The sequence below is a fragment of the Camelus dromedarius genome, chromosome 17, assembly GCF_036321535.1.
Source record: "Camelus dromedarius isolate mCamDro1 chromosome 17, mCamDro1.pat, whole genome shotgun sequence".
In the NCBI taxonomy this organism is placed as follows: Eukaryota; Metazoa; Chordata; class Mammalia; order Artiodactyla; family Camelidae; genus Camelus; species Camelus dromedarius.
In genome coordinates this window covers 40800641-40820104 of record NC_087452.1, presented here as the reverse complement: position 1 = coordinate 40820104, position 19464 = coordinate 40800641, and the positions used below count along the sequence as shown (strand labels likewise).

Sequence of the window (19464 nt, the reverse complement as noted above, 5' to 3'; positions counted from 1 at the left end):
AGTAAAATACTTAGTATGAGTAGAACGCAGATGTGGCAAAGTTGTCCAGTGACGAAGGTTTGGTGACAGTGAACGGGTAAGGATCCCTTCTAGCCCGAGTTGTCCTTGATGGCTGCGAGCTGTGTTTTTGTAACATATTGCTGATCAGGTACATGGCCTCTTGGTATGAGTCAATGATCTGGAACTCTTTCCCCAGGTAACTCCCATCATTCCTATGGGAAGCCAGCTGCCTTAATTATGACCTGCTTTACAGCCTAGTTTCTTAGAGTGGGTTCTGTTGAGAGAAAAAAAAAACAAAAAACAAGAAGTGATCCTGTGGCCCTAGATGGGGAGCGGACAGGCTTAGTCCAGCCACGGGCTGTGTCCTTGGGTTGGGAGCCTGCAGGGGCTTCCTGCTAGGGTATTGGAGCTGTGGGGGGCTGCCGCCCAGATCCCCAGGCTGGTTTTGGAATATGCATGCTGGAGCAATCTCTGCAAAAGAGTTCCCAGGGATCAGTGTGATGGGACACAAGGCAGCTTGATGCACCGAGGTACTCCACCCTGAGAAGCCTAAGACCCGGCTGTCCCCACCCAAGCTGGTTACAGGGACAGGCTGCCCCACCACAGGCCAGACTCCAAGCCCTGAGCTCTCTAATGGCCACTGACGATATGGCCATGTGACCATGGCAAGAGATAGATACCTAAAGGGTGACAGAACTGCCAAAGAGGAGGATAAAACATATAGAAACAGAGGCAGACACAGGAAAACAACTTAAGCCTCAAACATGCACATGAGGCTTGCACATTCCAGGGCCTCCTCTGAGTGCTGGGTGCGTATGAACTGAGCAAGCACATGAGGTGAGCAGTGTGATTATTTGGACAATATTGGGGACACTCAGGAACAGAGAGGGGATGTAATTTGCACAAGTCACCTCACTAGTTAGTAGAAGAGCTGGGATTTGAACCCCAGCACTCTGGATCTCTGCTCTTAACCAGTAATCCATAGAGAAGAAATGAGGGGAGCCCAGCACAGGCCAGAGGCAGGTAATTAGAGCAAGAAATGGAGACCCAAGTCAGGTCTCTTTTTGGTGCCCCCTCCCAGTGCTTGTATAAATCACGACCATTCCTAGAGGGGAGGTCGACCTTGCTCCACAGGCCCCTAGACTGGGGCTCCCCAGGGCAGGGTGCAGCCTGCTCTTCTGGCCTTTGGCCCGAGCTGCCAGGGACAGGTCAGACAGGTCTGGTTGGTGCAGATGGATGAGGTTCTGCTGCTTCCGGTGCTCAAGTCCCCAGGGACCTCAGCCACTCAGTCCCACACAAGGCCTCCACCAGCCACAATCCCACTGCCCGCCCCCACCGAGAGGGTATGACTTCATCCTAGGGCCAGGACCCAGCTCAGTGTGGGTGAGCAGCAAGTATGCCCTCACCCATCCCAAGCAGGTAGCCCTGTCCCAGAAGACTGCCCTGCTGCTGCTCCCTACCTCTGCCCAGGTGACCACTGGAGATGGGTTCATCCAAGGGGAAAACGGCTCCATCTGCCTGGCCAGCCTCTTCTAGCTGGCTTCCTGTCTCCAAGTTAACTGACTGGCATGGGAAGAGGCCCAATGTGTTGTGTCCCCCACTTCTGTCCCCAACACAGCCTTAGTGTCTGTACTGCCCTGCAGGGCCTGTCTCCCTCTCCCTCTCCGCTGCCTCTCCGTCTCTCCCCACTGCCTCCGGAGGGTGTACCCGTGCTCCCAGTCCCAAAAATGTGTTCCCAGATCCACAAACGCAGACCACAGTTAAAAATAGAGTCTCTTTATTGGTACCTGTAAACTCAGGTACAAGGTGTTCCCACAAGCTCACAGGCTGGCAAGGCCTCCTGGGCAAGAGGGCAGGCCCAGAGCCTGGGCTTCTTGGCACAGACACAGAAAAATGAATAAATTATAGTTCTAATACTCAGGGACAATATAGAAATTATGATGCAAAATTCAACATCAGCAAACAAATGGCATAAAAGCCATAGTCACCCTTCGCCCCGGCCATCTGGCCTTAGGGTGCAGGCAGGTGGACCAGGCTGGAGTGCAGTGCCCAGAAGGCCCTGAGGGGTGTGCGATGGGCCCTGAGGCAGCCCCTTACCTTCTCTGGGCCTCCTGCTTCCCCCTCCTGCGTTGATGGGCTCAGGATAAAGGCTGTGGACTTTGGTGGGGAAGGAGGGAGGCAGGGCCGAGGACAGGAAGCAGAGGGGGCTGCATGGGGCAGAAGAGGGTTTGGTCACGGTTGGTCAGCCCAGCCCCTCCCCCTGCCCAGACACTGTCCCGGGCCAGCCCCTGCCTGCTCAGCCATCCAGAGCCAGGAAGCTGCCATATTAGACAGAGGGCTCAAATCCACGCCTGGTCTACCCCAAAGCCCGGGCAGGGCAGGGCTGCAGGACTACAAGGCAAAAAGACTCACAGGGGGTCTGTGCCCCACCCTAAGCCCAGCATTGCCCACCAGTCAGAGAGGAGAGGCCAAAACCACCTAATCTCCAAATAAATTATGGAAATAAATTACAGTTTTCACAGTCCAGAAGATTCAGCCACCCATGGGTCTAGGGCTCAGGGTGGCAGGAGAAGCCATAAGAAGTGGCTGATTTCAGCCCCGTCTGGCTGTCTTTGGGCTGAGGAACATTATACAAGACAGAAGAGGAGTCTACAAAGCTCCAGGGGAGCCACATTTCTTCCTGGCCCGTGCCGTAGAAATGGAGGAGATGGTGTGGGCAAGGGGGGCTGGGCAGCCAAAAGGGGACCCCCCCCACCCCCCTCAGCACAGAAAGTTACAAAAATAAATAAATCAATCCAGAGTGTTGCACGAAAATTAGGAGTGCCCACATGGGAGCCGGCCAATACATACAGAAAGACCTCAGGGAGCCCCCAAATTACAATGAAGCAGCAACAGGACTCTTGGCGCCGGAAAAAGGCACTGTAGCCCTCACACCGGCACAGGCTCCACCAGTGAGGCCGGGGCAGTGTCCTCAAACAATTGGCTGTCCACAAAGGGAGCCAGGGCCTCCGCAGCTGGCTCAGACAAGCCCATGATGGACTCCAGGAAGCAAGTACTGGCATCCCCGGGGGGAGAAAAGGCAGGCAAGGCAAAGTGGGGCACCTCAAGGTGGTCAAGGCTGTCAGACACCTTCCGGGAGGTGTAGTGGGGCCCCAGACTATAGTCCGGCAAGGCCTGGAGCAGCTCAAAGGAGTCACAGGAAGACAAGCTGAGGTCCACTGAGCTGCTCTGGTGGGCATCCGTGCTGGTTGGCACTGGGGGGCCAGGGAGGCTGCCTTCCCCTGACCCTTCAAGGCCACTGTTGAGGAAGCAGCTGGCGTCCAGGTTGGCGTTCTCATCCAGGATGCCTGATGTAAGGCTGGAGCTGGAATAGCTATGGGTCCAGCTGGCCAGGCCAGCGGGGTCACTGGTACCAAAGATGTCAGCTGGGTGGAAGCAGCTGAGGTTGTCCAGGCCGCCCACACCCCCTTCCTCCTCCTCCTCCTCCTCTCCGCCCAGGTCAGAGTCACTGAAGCTCAGGATCCGAGCCAGGTTGTCGTCGTCCACACCGGGCTGGAAGCCAGGGCCGGGCAGGGCCGGGTGGGCAGGGCCATCAGGGGCCTCGCTGGTGCCCGAGGCTGTGGACGAATCGGTCATGTCGCTGCTGCAGCTGTTGTCTCCCAGCTCACTGCTCACGGGGGGCTTGGCCAGCGGGAATGTGGAGGCCAAGGCCTGCTCCCCAGGGCTGGGTACACCACCCTGGGCTGAGGCCTCCAGCTCCCCAAGGCTCTCGGCTCCCTGCTCTAGCTGTAGGCGGGTAAGCGTGTGGATAAAATGGGTCTGAACTCGAGCCTGGTTAAATTCCACACGGCCCTTGGGGTTCTCACAGCCCTCCCTGCAGCAGCCACAGGGGAATGCTGTGTGGTCCATCTGCAAAGACAGCAAAGGTGTGGGGGTAGGGTGAGGATCCAGTGGAGCTCGGAGAAGCCCCCAACTCAGGCTCACCCTCCCAGCCCAGCCCAGCCCGGCCCCCGTACCTGACACTTGATGCCCGCCAGGCTGCAGCTGCAGGTCTCAGGATCACAGACCCTGTCACAGCGACAGCCGCAGTCCTCCCGGGACTGGCGCAGAGCCTGGAGCTCTCGCTTCTCCTCACGATCGATCCTCCGCACACCCGCAGTCCGCAGCAGAGCCCGCCGCTGCCGGGCTGGGTAGGGCTGTAGAAAGGTCATTTCCTCCAACCGGCCGCCTGCCACGGCCACTGCCAAGTCCTCCTCCACAGAGGCATCGTCTATGGCATCCACTGTAAGCGGCAGGCCGGCCTCCGTCTTGGGTACCCCAGCCTCTGAAAGCTGTGTCCAGGGAGACAGGAGGGATTTGAGAGGCACGCCATCGGTCACTTAAATGCCCCCCAGGTTGGGGACTTGTGGATGCCATGGCAAAACGAAGAGCCAAAAGCACACCCTCGGGGCATTTGCAAAGAGATTTCCCGTTCTGTCACTCCCCAGTTCATGGACATACCCCCTCCCACAGCCAGACAGATACACCAACCCCCAAGTCCTATCCACTCCCCATCCCCAGTGAGGTCAGACAGATTCGGGCACTACACCCCCTGCCCTGCAGCAAGCAAACACATCTGTCTGCAGATAATTCAGCAGCAGACCCTGATCAAGCCAATCACAGCCCCCCCAGACCTCTTTCCCCACATACACAACGAGCAAATCAGCATCCACCTCCCCACGCCTGTGCCCATTCCCCCCACCCAGGCCAGGACTTCAGAGCTGCCCCGGGGCGTGGGCCACGGAGAGTCTCCCCACCTTCCATCGTAGCACCTCCAGCTTCTCTTCCTTCAAGCGCAGGCGCAGCTTCTCATGCCGTGCCCGGGCTTGCTCCTGCGTAAACTCAGCCAACGAGAAGCGGCGGCAGGCACTGTGGCGAGGGGCCATACCCAGAGTGCAGCCGCCACGGCTAGGCACACTAGTGAAGCCCTGGCACCGAGGGAAGTAGAAGACGGTGATGCCATCGAAGGCTACGCGGCCTGGGCGCTTCCGGGGAGCCCGCTTCAGGATGGACAGGGCTGGAGGGCAGGCAGGGGAGGGGCAGGCATTAGTTCTCTGTGAGGCAGGGCCTGGCCCCTAGAAGATGATGCTGAACTATATCTCTCCTTCCACCCCACCCACCTCCCAAAAAAGAAATGGACCTGAGTTTAGGAGCCAACCTGGCTGAGAATGGAGCTGATAAAATCCAGTATCACCCTTTGTCAGCACTGGCTTATTGCTATTTATCAGTCCAAATGAGAGCATGTGTAAGATTAAACATCTTTCCCATCTTTAGTAGCCATTTACAGTTCCCTTGTACAGTTTTCTATAGTTTAAAAAAATGGATTTGTAGGTGCTTTTACATTAGACATGGTAATCATGTGTCTAACCTATCTACACAAATATTTCAGTCTTTTATTTTTGCTCATGGCCTTTTACAAAATAATTTCTAAGGTTTATGTAATCAAAGATATATTGCTCTTTTCCTTTATGGCTTCTGCATTTTGCAACAGGCCTTGAAAGGTCTACCCTTTATAAGTTATTAAGTATATTGATTAGTAAGCTATGTATTGGTTTATTCAATACGCATATTGGTATTTGTTGATTTTTATTAGGTTGAGCCATAAGAAATTACCATAAAATAATCAAATCTTGGCAATTCCATATATTTAAACTTAATATTATATCCAGCTACTTGAAGGAATTCCCTTTACTAGGTTTCCTGTATACATATACTTAAATTCACCACATGGTAGTCAACCATGTGCAAATGATGGCAATTCTGCCTGTCCTCACCCAATATATTTAATTCTCATCCTCTCTGCTAACTGAATTGGCCAGCACTTCCTGAACAAGGTTAACTAACAGTGGTGACAGTGTCTTCATCTTGTTCCTGACTTAGTGGCACTGCTTCCAGTATTTCCTCATTAATCACAATGCCAGTTTTGGGGTTGAGACATATCTTCTTCTTCTTTTTTTTTTTTTTTAACCATTTAGCATAGAATTCTCTTCTTCCTATCCTAGCGAGGGTCTTATCTAGACGGAATGTTGCATTTTATAAAATATTCTTTCAGTATCTACAGCAGCTCTCCTATTTTCCCTCCTCTGACACAGTCACAGTAAACTATATGATTAGATTTTATAGTATTAAACATCCTTATATTTCCAGAGAAAACCCATAGTAGTTTAGTCAGTTAACGTACTGTTACATTCTATCTGCTAAAAATTACTCTTTTCTACGTATAATGCACAGATATGCATATAGTACATAAACAGACATATCCATAATATTAAGATGTCACGGTGGGGATGATTAGGGAAAAAATGTCTAATTGGGCTCCTTGAAATTGGGGGTGCAATAATGAAAAACAAGGTTGAGAAACACTACTCTAGGGCCATCTTTTGTCAGTTTGGAATCAGAATTATGCAAGCTGGAAAAATAACTAGGGAAAAACCTTTTCATTGCATTCAGGCAAAGCCGAACAGCATTTCGACAGGCAAGGGACTAGCCTGACAGGCCCCAACGCGGAGAAGCATGAGGCGTGGGACTCGGGCAGCTCAGCTGGTAGAGGAAAGGGTTCCTTCCAGCTGGAGAAACGAAACTAGAACTAAAAGACGGAACCAGGCGGGAAGGCCCCAGGGCCACTGAGCAGCCCTGCCCTGAACAGATGACTTCGAAGCTGGAGAGTCCCAAGGTCAAAGGTGAACTGAGTTGGGCCCAAGTGCTTCTGGACAGGGGGCATTCCTGAGTGACCCATGCGACGGAAGTGGAGGAAGTGGAGAGCCAAGTAGGGGAGTTAAAGCCATGGGGACACGACCTCCAGAGGCTGGGACGACTTTGACGGGGCCTCCTGATTTCGGCCTCAGGAAGGAAGGAGGTGTGTGACAGGGTCCCCAGGGGCAGAGGGACTCACGGGTAAAACTTCGCGGGCCACAGAAGTCACGATCGGGTGGGGGCATCTGATCCCAGGGGCTCTCCTCGTCGGAGTCCCAGGCGGGGGAGGCTGACGAGCTCGGGGAGCAGGAGGGAGAGTGGTGGCCGGAGAAGGACGAAGAGGAGGAGGACGAGCAGAGCGAGGAGGCGTCCTCATCCAGCTGGTCAAACTTCCTCTTCAGCAGCCCGGTCATGGTGGCGAGGGGTGCTCTGGGGTCTGGGCACACACAGCCTGGAATGGGAAAGGGTAAGCTCTAGATGGCAGGCCTGAGGACAGGAGGTGGGCGCCCAGCCCCTGCTGTCACCTCTCCCTCCCACCCTCCAAGGTGGCCCAGGCCTCCCTGGAGAGCTCTGCATGCCAGGCCCCATCTCCAGGAGGCTTCCTTCTTTGCACAAGACAGAGCACAAAGGTCCAAATCCACATTCTGGCACTTGCAGACTCTAGCCACCTCTGCTCCAAAGCCTTCCTGGGACAGCGCCAGGCACCTTCCCCACAACCCCCTCCAACCCACCTACACGCTTGCATACACCAGACCGACAGATGGACCGACAGACCTCAGCCTGGCCTCACTCATTCCCCGACAGGAATCCTGGGGGCTGACTCACGGGCTGGGTGATTCACACGGCTGCATCTGTGTGCCTTTGTGTGTGTGAGGCCGTCTGCGCGCCAACAGCCTGCACAGCCCTCATACGGTGACTCGGCTTCCTCCTCCTCCTGCCCCCCGCACACCCACAGATACGCCACCCTGCACACACCAGCCACCCTGCACACACCAGCGGCGGGCCCTTGCTCAGGGCCAGGCTGACCAGGGCACGTCAGGGAACAGGCTGGCTTTGACACCGGCCCTGATTCCCAGACGCAGAACTTTCCTGAGCCCTTCCTCTCCAGTGAAGTTGCTGCTCAGACTTTCCCTCAGAAACCCCCACACACAGAAGTCCCCTGCCTCCAGGCCTGACTGTGGGACCAGAGCCACCTGGGCTTCGTGTCTCTTTAGTATCTCCTGTTTGATCTTCGAAATTCACCTTCACCTTGCCCTCCACTCCCAATATCTAACCCTGTTAGTTTGAATTACAAACTTCCTACGGAAATTATTTTTTCTCTTAAAAAAAAAAAAAAAACACAACAAACCTTCTTCTAGTGAAACTGACCGGCCAAGATGATTTCTCACTCTCTCCTGTCTGTAGCTGGGTGACCCCAGGACACACTGCTTGCTGTGTCTTCCCTTTAAGGGTCTCAGCCTTCCATGGGAATACAACCAGAGACTCGCACAGCCCGGCTGGCCTCCTCCGAGTGGAGGGGACTTGGGGTTCCTTCCACTAAATGCTGCAGCAAATAATAGCCCCTCCCACTGCTTGGGAATCCCCAAAGGACTCGGTCCTTAGGGTTGAGCACAGCTACCTTGTCTCTCTGTGGTCCTGCGGCACTCAGGGCTGGGCCCCAGGAGGTCACCAGGAGGAAGGGGAAACGATGCAGAGGCCCCAGTGCTTGGGAGCCCCTCCCCCACTGCCATCACAGGAAATGAGAGAGAACAGGAAAAACCAACAAGAAGGCTGGCCATCTCCCCTCCTCAGGTGTCCTTTCTAAACACCCCTATCCCTCCTTGCCTATCCTCCCACAAAGTCCTTGGATCCCAAACCGGGGTGGTATGCTGTCAATCGACTTACTGGATGGAATTCACCCCAGGGACAGCCTCTCCCCACAGGGACAAGAGCAGCCAGAGAAGCTCCCTGGCTTGCCAATCCTCCAATAACGCTGGGCCCAGGGGAAGAGGACACACAGGTGTTTCCGGGGGCTTCTCAGCAGTTTCTCAGGCTTGGCACCCCCCACCCCAGGGTCAAACCACAAACAAAAACAACCCAGCTCTCAGCTGACCTTGAAGTCTCTCCCAGGAGATGGGGGAATGCATGGCCCAGAGGCAGGCACACATATACACACATGCAGACAGAGCACAGAGGCACTGAGACGCACAAACACGCTTGGACAAACCACACCCACACATCTCGTCCCCACCACAATCCTGCTGGGAGACCCCATCCTTTCCTAAACTCCAGATGCTGTGCACAGGATGCTGAATGCCTCCCTAATCACATGCCTGAGACTCCCCCAAACCAGATGCCCACTTGGTCTCTGCCTGGTCATCCCTTAGAAACAAAATTCTGCAGGCCTCAAATCGAACCCCTTGTCTCTGTTCCCCACCCCCCATGCCATCTGTTCCTCTTCCTGTGTTCCCTATCTTAGTAACAGCACTGCCACCCACCCAGTTACTCAAGCCAGAAACCTGCAGTCATCCTCAACCCCTTCCTGTCTCCCTCCATCCACATCCAATCACCGGGTCCTGGAAGCACACATTAGCTCATTTAATCCACACAGGGCCAGGCACAGACTTGGCAGGAATCATGGAGGCCACCCAGCATTAAGAAACTTGACTCCAGAATCAGACTGCTGCCATTTGAACCTTGGCTTGGCTCTCAATTCATTGGATGACCCTGGGCAAGTTTCTTAATTCCCCTGTGTCTTCAATTCTTTGTCTTACAACCTTATAGGGTTGGGAGGTAAACATGAACCCATACATGTCAAGTTCTTAGAACAGTGGTAACTGCTTAGTGAATGTGTCATTCTACACTGTGAAAAAAGAACGAGCTTCTGGATACACACAACGCAGATGACTCTCTGTGATACTATGCTGAGTGACAGAAGCCAGACACAAGAATACACGTGAATGAAGTTTAAGAAAAGGCGAATCCAATCAGTGACAATACAAGTCAGAATTGTGGTTACCCCGACAGCTGTGAAGGGCATGCACTGGGGACAGTCGGAAGGGAATCTTCTGGGGGGCTCTGGAAATGTTCTATGTTGATCCGGGTGGTAGTTCCGTGGGTGTCTAAAACTGTAAAAATTCATCTCACTGTACACACAGGACTCATATACTTTATGCATTTACATATGTCACCTTCAATTCTGCAGCTTTATTACCCCTATGTCTCTGTCCCACAGCTACTACCCATGTCCCCTGCCTCTGCTCTCGTCCTCTCCCCACAGCCATTCTTTACCCTGCAGCCAAAGTGATCTTATTAAACCACATATCTACCTGCCACTCTCAGGCTTAGAATCACTCCTCAGCTCCCCTTAGGGGAGCTTGCCCTCAGGATCAAGCCCAGAATTCCAAGAGAAGCTAAAGCACATCTGGCTGCTGCCTCCCCTCCAGACTCATCATGCAAGGCTCTCCCGACCCCCTCACTTTACACTCCAGCTGAACTTGCAGTTGTCCTGATGGCCATGACCTGCTCAACCCTTGGCCTCTGCACAAGCTGGAACCCTGCCTCACCCCCCCCCCCTTAGAAGTCATCTTCAAGAAGACCTCCCTGAAACCCTCACTCCTCCCCACTACATGCCTCTCTGGGCTCCCCTGGGCCCTGGGATTCCCCGATCACAGCCCTTATGGCCCCTTCCTGCAACGGCCTCACAGCTCATCTTCCTCACACCAGGCTGAGGGCCTTTCTGCCTGGCTGTCACTGTGCCTGTGCCTGGAATGGAGTCTGGCACAGACAAAGCACCTGAGGACCATCAAGGGTAGGCAGGCTGGCACTGCAGATCAGGTATAAACAGAGATAAGATTTAGGCACACCAGGCTCTGGGGGCCATTGGTCAGTGTGCCCTTCTCCTGCTCCTTCACAGTTAGTTTGGAGGCAGGGCACATGCTCATCCCCCAGCCTGTGCCAGAAGGTTTCAGCAAGAAGAGTACCCAGAAGGGGGCAGCCCTCAGGGCAGGAGCAGGAAGCTCAGGCTGCAAGCAGGTGCCAACACAGGTATCTTAGGATGCAGGTTCAAGCCAGACACCCTGGCTTTGCCTCAGGGATGTCTACAGAGTGAGAGCTTAAGGTGAGGGGGTTATAAACTCCAAGGCTGTAGACAGGGAAACCGGGACACAGGGAAGCCACAGCCATGATGCAGGTTCTAGTGATGAGCCCCTAGCAAAATCTGCAGAACTGGAAGTGAGAAATTACCTCCTCCCTGATGCTGGGGGAGGAGGAGGAGCCCCTGGGTCTTGTGCTTGGCTGTCCCACCTGGGAATCCAGAGGCTGAGAGAGGCAGAGGCAGATGAGACAAAAAGCCTCAGCCAGAGACAAGGAGAGGCCAAGTCAGAAAAGGAATGAAAGATAGTGAAAGAGTCCAAGAAAAGTGTCAGACAGTGAGTCAGAGGGTGGGGGAGGGGCCCTCAGCAGCTACCCAGGAATCAAGATTCCTGACAGTGGCACTGTTCCCAGGGTGAGCACAGCCCCCTCCGAGGGTCCTGGAGGAAAGAAAAGCAATTCCCAGGAGCTGGCTCAGACAGAAATACCACACCCCCGAGGAGCCCCGGAGACAGGCCCTGAATCAAGGAGAACCAGGCTTCTTCCGGGATCTGCCTGAGCCCTGAGAATCAGGCCGCCCTACTGCCACCACACACAGGAGCTGACAGCCTGTGATGAGGGGGTGACCCCCACATCCAACTCACCACCACTGTCTACACCCTCAGACCACACTCTGTGAACTCAGGGAAGGCCACCTCATCCTAGACACCAAGCAAGTAAAGGCTATTTGGGTGCGGAGATCCTCAGGCCTCTGAATTGTCACACCAACTCCTCTTCAACCTCAGCAGTCCCAAAGCCCCAGCACCCAGTCAGAGCTGCTATTGGGAAGTGGGGCACCTTCAGCTGCCTCCACTCCCTTTCAGGAACCTGAAGAATGTGTCCTTTAACCTCACAGCCCCAGGCCTTGGCCAGGTCAGTCCCCCCTCCCCCCCCCCCCCCCCCGACACCTGGGGTCACATGACCTCGGACCCGAGGAACTCCTTCCTGGGAGAAGGTGGGGTGGGCATGGGGGCTGGCTAGAAAAACAGCCAGGGCAGCCCAGAGAGGGCAGATAGGAAGCCTTGGCACACCCCTCCCCCACCCCTCCCTCTGAAAGTGATCCCTGGGGGAGGGGACAGTTCCTCAGCCTTGGCGTCCAGGGCCTGGCACTGGAGAGGTGCCAAATGTTTGCTGGCTACATAAGGCAATTGCTCCTGCAGAAGGGAAATTGCACCTGACAGCCACTACTTCCCCCACCAAGACTCCTTCACTTCCATTCATTCATTCATTCCCAACAAACATTTATTGAGGGCCCATGATATGCCAAGCCCTGTGTCAGACACCTGGGCACACATGGAGCAAGACATACATTCCTGCAGCCACCCTGAAGCTTTGAGTTTAGTGGGGAGGAGTATAATCAGAGTTAGGAATCTTGTTGACTGCTGGGATGGAGGGCAGGAGGGGTACAGCTGGGGGTGAAGACTGGTCTCTCAGAGGAAAGGATGGGATGTGCGAAAAGTTCTAGAAAGAGAGAGAGGGACACAGCAGGTGCGAGGGACTTGAGAAGGGAGAGCCAGAGAGGTGAGGGGGAAGGGGTTTTTTCAGGAGCCAGCGCTGACGAAGCAGGCTTTACCCTGAGGGCACAGGAAGCCACAGAAGGGTTAAGTAGGGAGTGACAAGACCAGATTTGCATTTTAAAAAGATGGCTCAGCACTGGGACAGGAGGGGGTGTGACCGGTTGGACCGAGCTGCCAGAGCTAGGTGAGAGATGACAGGCCAAAGGCTTAGGAGAAAGGGGAAAGGAACTTGGTGACCTCTGGATATAGGGACAGAAGAGGGCAGTGATGTCAAGGATTTGGGGGCTAGTGATGAGTTCCACCTCGCGGGACTATGAGACATCTGAGTGGAGGTGTCGGGTGGGCAGTAGAACCGAAGAGGGACCCTCCCGTGTCAGGAGTGTGGGCTGTGTGTGACTGTGCCAGGGAGCAGGAGTGACTAAGTGTGTGACGGCTGCTGTGGTTGGGCATCTCTACTGCGCGTGCCGATGAAAGGGCCCCCGGGGAGGGGAAACTGAGGACAGGGAGGACGTACGTGCTGGGGAGGGGGCCGCGCGTGGGAGAAGCCTACGTGTGCCCGCGGGTGGCCGGTGTAGCTGCGCCCGTGACTCACAGCGGTGGCCTCTGCGTGTGACGGTGACTGACAAACAGGTGAGCGTACGACACAATCCCTCCTCCTCCCTCCCTCCCTCCTGGGGTCCATGACTCACGGAGCCTCACTCCTCGCTCATCCCTCCACTCCCTCCCTGACCGGCGCCGGGCACTCGCCGCAGCCCCGGCACCCGCCCCCGGGGGGAGCCCGAGGAGGAAGGCGACAAATGTCACCTGCTCCGGCCACGCGAGGAACTTCTGAAAAGTTCTCAGGCAACTAGGTCAAAAGGGAACTCACCCGAGGACACGCGCCCGCTGCCACCCCGCCACCCGCGCGCAATCCCGACTCGGCCGCCACTTGTCCGGCGCTCGGGGTGCTCGGACCTCTCGGGGTCCCGAAGGCGGGGCGGGGGAGGGGACCGGAAAACCCGCGACTGTCGCCTCCCGGGCTGCTTGCCCGGACTCTGGCCATGGCGCGCAGTCCGGGGCCGGGCTGCCCGGCCCCATCGCCCACGAAGAGTGATAGGGGGCAAACGGCAGGGGCTGGAGAGCAGAGCCCCCAGCGCGGGACGCCCCCTCCTCAAAGTCCTGTCCCGCGGGCCCGGAGCCGCCGGTGCTTACCTGAGATCCCCACACTCGCCAAGGGCAGCGCAGCGATCCGCGTCCCGGCCGGGGACGCCCCCCGCGCCGCGACCCCGCGCTCGCTCGCTCGCTCGCTCGCCGGGCCGGCAGCCGTCGGCCCAGCAGCCCCTCGCTCCGAGCGTCCGGCAGCGGCGGCGGCGGCGGGAGACTGGCTGCTCCCGGCCCCGCCCGTCGCTCCGCCCTCCTCGTCAGTGGAAAACTCTGGGGCTCACGGCGCTGACGCACGCCGGACCTCCCGCCCGCCGCCCCGCCCCGCCCCGCCCCGCCCCGCCCCGGAGGCACCGCCCCCTCCTCCGCCCCAGCCGGCGCAGCGACCGCAGGGCCTCCGGGCGGACTCTGACCCCGCGCCAGCGCCGAGGCCTCTCCGCCCCCAGCACCCTCCCGCGCCCCTCCGCCGCCCTCCCCGGTGCTCTCCCGCGCACCTTCCGAGAGTCGCCGACGCTCAGGGCCGGCAGAACAGGGTCGCAAACTTCGCCCCCCTCACCTCATGGCCCCTGTTTACAGGTGGGTAGACTGACGCCCGGAGCAGCGCGGAGCGTCCGTCAGGCCCCCCGGCGAGACAGTGGCAGAGCCGAGGCCTCCTGCACGCCCTAACCCTCACCCCGTCCGAGACAGTGTACTATAATCCCAACAAAACGTTCCTTCCTCCGCCAGCGCCGCACCACCCACTCCCAGATCCTCCAGGAAAGTAAACTCTGACAAGAGATGAACCAGAGGTGGGGGGTGGGGATTCAGGGAGGGGGTAGGGGGAGGAGGTCCTCCTTGAGTCTGACCTTCACCTCTACCCAAGGGCCAGACTCTACAGAAGCCTTGAGCTTGGGGTTCCTGGAACCAGCTTACTCCCATCACTCCGCACCACCACACCATCCTTCCCCTAAAAAAGAAGAAAACGGCTGGATTCTTCTGAGCCAGACCCTGGCCACTTAAAATGGCCCACTGCCTTCTCTGCTCCCGCCAAGGCCTTCCTGACTAGAGGCCAACTCTCACTGTATTACTGCGCCGGGGAAAGTGTGTGCATGCGCCGGCAGGTCAGTGAGTTCTGGCCCAGGAGCAACCCCCCCTCCCCTCCCCACTCCCACCCTCCCCCACCCCACACCCCCACCCTTCCCCCTCTACCCAACGGCTGGTCAGATCCTACCCACCATGTGTCCCGTGTCCCCTGAGCGTTTCTACCCTCACACCTTTGCTGCTGTTCTCTCGTCTGGGGTACCTTCTTGCCCTGTCGCCGCTTAGCAGAATCCCATCGCCTTTAAGGTCTCAGCTTGCACTGCCTCCTCCAGGGAGCCTTCGTGGGAGTCTGATCCTCCCCCTCCCAGCCGAGCTCCCGCTGCATTCTGGGTTCTTCTCTGACTGTCCTAGATGAATGCTGTCTGTGACTAGCCCAGCCCTCGGGATTTCCTTTCTACCTAACTCCAGGTGGGGGTTGGAGGTGACCTATCCTGCGTGGATGGCATCTAGGGTAGAGATAGTGGTGAGGGCCCCTCTTTGGCCACGGGTGTGTATGTAGAGGGGGACCAGGAGGGGTCTGCCTGCCCCTTACCTTTCCAAGGAAGAACCATAGGAGAAATGCAGGTTGGGGGACGCTACAGCTCCTGTCCCTCCAGAAAGCTTTGAATGTGTACCTGGGGGGCCTGCAGGGGGTGGTGTCTGGACAGACAGCTGAAGCTAAGCTTCCCAGAGCCCTTAGAATGAAGTCTTAACTCCGTGGAGCCTACAAAGCCAGAATAATCTATCCCTTCCCCACCTTTTCGGCCTCACCTCCCGCTCTTCAAACTCCCATCCCCCACTCCCTTTCCTGCTCTTCCGTTTTAACATCTTTAATGTGTGCAGATCTTTTTATTTGTACATTGTGCTTTAACATTGTACAACTGCACGTGGTTTTAATTTGCACACGGAGTATTCTGTTCTGTACCGCCTTAAGTTTCTTCCACCCTTACCTCTGCCCTCCTACCCCACACCCTTGATAACTGCACGCCAGCCCTGATTGCCAGCAGTCAGTTCTTGGGGTGTGTCCTGCTCATCCTGGTTTAAACTTCCAAAGATGCTTATCTCCAGCCTGTACCTGCCTTGCACCTACTTAGTTGTATGGTTTCCTTGTGCATTTCTTTGTGAGTCGTCCGTGAGCACTGGGACGGCAGAGGCTGTGTCTGGTTATCCTCTGTGCTGGTTAAGAATGTACTGAATAAATTAAGTCTGCCTAGTACATATGTACAAGGCAGCTGACGCTCAAGGAAAGGGCAGGGCTGGAAGTGGAGATGGCAGGGTCATCAGCATACAGCCGGTGAAGCCATGGGTGTGGCTGAGACAGCTCAAGAGTGTGTTTAAGGTCTACAGAGCTGAGTGTCCGTTGCTAGAGGTGACTCAGCCCTTAAGGGCTGTGAGGCTGGTGGCCACCCACGCACTCTCACCCCCCCCCCCGTCAAATACTCAGCTGTGCTGTCCCCTGTGGCTGCTGGTTGCAGACCTAACTGGTCCCATGGAATCATTTCTTCCACTGCCTCCTCCTTCCTGCCTCTAATCTGCTAGCTAGGTCCCCAGGAGAAAGAGCGAGTCTCTGGGACCTACAGTGAAGTTTTAGTTTTCTCTGTCTTTCTCTCTCTCTCTTAAGTCTTCCAATTTGTAAAATGGGAACGCTGGACCAGTGAACCCCACCCCACCTTCAACATTCCTTGAGTTAGTTTCTAGAAGATGCTGCCTGCTAATGAGGGAACTGGGCAGGGTTAAGCACTGGAGTTTATGAGGGTCTCTCAGGCTGCCTCGGTTTGCATCCTGCTGGGCTGTGTATGAGGGAAACCAGACAGGACAGAATCCAGGGCAGGGAATTGGCTAGAGCTGGAGGGGGTGCTTAGAGCAGGGAGCCCAGTGGGTGATGGGGTTTGGGAGGCAGGAAGAGAAGGAAAGAATAAGGGCAAATATAGGCAAGTAAAAAAAAAATCAAAGAAATGATGTGTTTTCTCTAGACAAGCATCACCCTGTCCTGGGATGGGCTTACCAGATGTTCCCCAGATGTTGCTGGTGATGGGAAACATCTTCCTCTGGGATCCCAACTAAGCTCTTCCTGTTGGTGGGGAAACGAAGGGTCTGTTCCAAGGCAAGGAGGGTGGGGTCTGGAGCAGCATCGATCTGTGACTATGGCACATACATAGGCAAAAACACACCCACACATCCTCAGGGAATTTCTGAATACTTAGGAGAGTCTGATGAGTTTCTCAAACATTCAGTGTCCACAGACCACCCACTTTTAGGTACATAAAAAATTACTACTAGTTTTAAATAAACCATTTTAAAAATTAAAAATTAATGATGCATTTCCATCTAAATGACTAAAATTAAAAGAACAATTTCTTTTAAGGAACAAAATGTGGCAAGATTGAGAATTCGCCAGATTTTATCATACATTGTAGGTGGGAGGGTGAATTGATAGTTTGGAAAATAATTTGGCAGTACCTACCAAGGCCAAACTATAATGTTGTAATTCTACTCAGTATATTCCAAAGAGAAAAATGTGCCTATGTCCACTGAAAGACACAAGCAGCTTTATAACAGCCTAAAACTGGAAACACCCCAAATGTCTAATAGGTGAGTGAAAACAATTGTGATTTAATCATATAATGGAATATTATACAGGAATGAAAAAGGACAAATGATTGCCTTATACAATGACAGGGATAAATCTTAAAAAACATTATGTTGATTAAAAGAATCCATGCACAAAAGAAGAATAACTATGATTCCATTTATTTATATGAAGTTTAAAAACAGGTGGAACAAATGCATAGTGATAGATAACATTACCTTCAGGAGTATCGGCTGGGAAAGGTGACAAAAGCCTTCTGGGGTGCTGGAGACGTTCCATGTCTTGTTCTGGACAGTGCTTGGACACTACATATGTAAAAATTCAACTCCTATACTTAAGATTTGTTCACTGTATGTAAGTCTTACCTTGATAAAAGGAGGGGAGTAGGGGGTGACAATCATGGTGCTATAACTGTGAAAAGGATGCCACTGTTCTCAGGCTTCCACCAGTAAGTCTGCCTCCTGACCAGTGAGGGATACCTGAGGCTGAAAGGTCAAGTTCAGCAGTTTGGGTTTCTCTCCACTTAAGAAAAATTAGTGTAAGAATTTTATTCCACCATGATTCTTAGTTGCAGGGACGTTCATACTTCTTGCGTGGTTTTGCATGGTTTTAGCTCTGACATTTACATCTTTGAATGATTCAGAGTTAATTTTTGTATATGATATAAGGTCAAAGTTCAGCTTCATTCCTTTGCATGTGAATATCTAGTTTTCCCAGCATCCTGTGTTGAAAAGAAACTATTTTTCAAAATCAAATCAAAACAGCTAAGTCCCCAGAAGACCTCCAACCTCCGTCAGCCTCCCATGTGCTGCCTCCGGGGTTTGTCTGAGGAATGGGGACGGCTTCCTCTGTCTAGGATGGCCTGGCTCTCTGTCCAGGTTGTCTGCTCGTGATAACATGCCCTTGTAAATGCCTGTGGATTCACCAAGAGTAGGTGGTGGGCTCTGCTGTTTCTGAGCCACCCTTGGTTGTGGGGAGGGAAGGGAGGAGTCTTTAGTGATGCTGGGAACAGGGACTAAGGTCTTATCCCCTTAGGAGGCTCAAACATCCCTCTGGGGACAATCCCACTCTACCCTCCTCCTCTTCCCAGTCCTGGGGAGAGTCCTGTACCTCTCCACCGTGCCTCTTCCTCCTTTCCCTCAAAGGAACTCACCTCTCCAAGCCCCCATCTCACCACCCACCCTAGTCCCTGAAACAGGCTAAAGGTGTGGCTCCCAGACCAGTAGCATCAGCATCACCTGAGAACTTGTTAGAAATGCAGATTCTTGGGTCCTCCCGAGACCCACTGAATCAGAAAGTCTGGCAGCGGGGCCCAGCGACCTGTGTTCTAACAAGCCCTCCATTCATTCCGATGCACATCAAAGATTGAGACCCACTGACTTAAGTCTGTGGAAAGCAAAACGCAGGAGAGGGAACTGTCTTCAAGCACATTTCTTGAACATCCTTGTTTATCTAAAGTGAAGACTTCTTAGTGTAGACCTGTCGATTGAAAATCTGAGCGGTTGAGTTCTGGGTCAAAGGATTTTAACGGTATCTGCCAAATCACCCTCCCAAAAGTTGTGCCATTTTCAGTTTCAACCAATAGTATTTGAGCTTGCCTTTTTCCCAGTAGCCTCCCTGGCACTGAATGTTATCAAACTTACTGACCTCTGCCAATCTGATAGGAGAAGCCAAGAAGAGATCTTACTGTTTTAATTGCATTGCTCTAATTATGAGTGGAGCTGAGGCTCTTATAAGCCATTTGTGGTTCCCTCTAAACCCCTGAATTATACTCTTTATTTATCTTGTATTGTGTTGTTTTAGGTCTTTGAGGATTAGGGAAGTGAACCCTTCTGACTATCACACATGTGGCACTTAATCTGGTTTGTTTTTTACCCTGGTTGATAATATGTTTTATCATACAGAAGTTTTAAATTTTTATGTAGTCAAATTTCTTCAGTATTTAACTTAGGGATCCTGGCTTCGTGTGCTGCATTCCCTATCATAAATATTACAAACAAATCCACCTACTCTTTTCTCTAAAGTTTTATGGTTTTATTTTTAATATATAAATCCTTTATCTATTCGGAATTTATTTGACTTAAGGAATGGTATAGGATTTCCACTTTATTTTTTCTTTCAAATGATCAGTTAACTTTCCTCCCACCTTTCTCTTTTAATTTAAATGTCATCTTAAACAGAAATTGAATTCTCATGTGTAGTGGGATCTATTTCTGGTTTTCCATTCTGGTCGACTGGGTTGTCTGTTTCCTCTTTGGGTACCAAATTGCTTTACACATTACAATTTCATAACGTGTTTTATCATCTGATAGGTGT

At 53.7% G+C, this 19464-nt stretch overlaps 1 protein-coding gene and 1 long non-coding RNA gene across 10 annotated transcripts in view; one reads left to right on the top strand and one right to left on the bottom strand.

The window, feature by feature from the left end:
* Window positions 1-1760: 1760 nt before the first annotated feature.
* CSRNP1 (cysteine and serine rich nuclear protein 1) lies at window positions 1761-14861 on the bottom strand. Of its 6 annotated transcripts, none has more exons than XM_031470000.2 (5): window positions 14753-14861; window positions 6932-7183; window positions 4797-5056; window positions 4017-4331; window positions 1761-3909 (listed from the first exon to the last, which is right to left on the bottom strand). In XM_031470000.2, the coding sequence occupies exons 2-5, from the start codon at window positions 7143-7145 to the stop codon at window positions 2929-2931; spliced, it is 1770 nt and encodes a 589-aa protein (XP_031325860.1). In that variant the 5' UTR covers window positions 7146-7183; window positions 14753-14861; the 3' UTR covers window positions 1761-2928. The 6 variants fall into 6 exon arrangements, with proteins under 6 accessions (XP_031325860.1, XP_031325858.1, XP_064352799.1 ...); XM_031469998.2 differs by lacking the exon at window positions 14753-14861 and adding an exon at window positions 13551-13696; XM_064496729.1 differs by lacking the exon at window positions 14753-14861 and adding an exon at window positions 9731-10244.
* Window positions 13885-19464, top strand: part of LOC116158193 (uncharacterized) — a 19376-nt gene continuing 13796 nt past the window's right edge. For 3 of the 4 annotated variants that reach the window (XR_010384933.1, XR_004142367.2, XR_010384935.1), the window contains exons 1-2: window positions 13885-14075; window positions 14362-14599. This is a non-coding gene — a long non-coding RNA (uncharacterized LOC116158193). The remainder of the gene's footprint in view (window positions 14076-14361; window positions 14600-19464) is intronic. The other variant, XR_004142366.2, reaches the window with a different exon arrangement.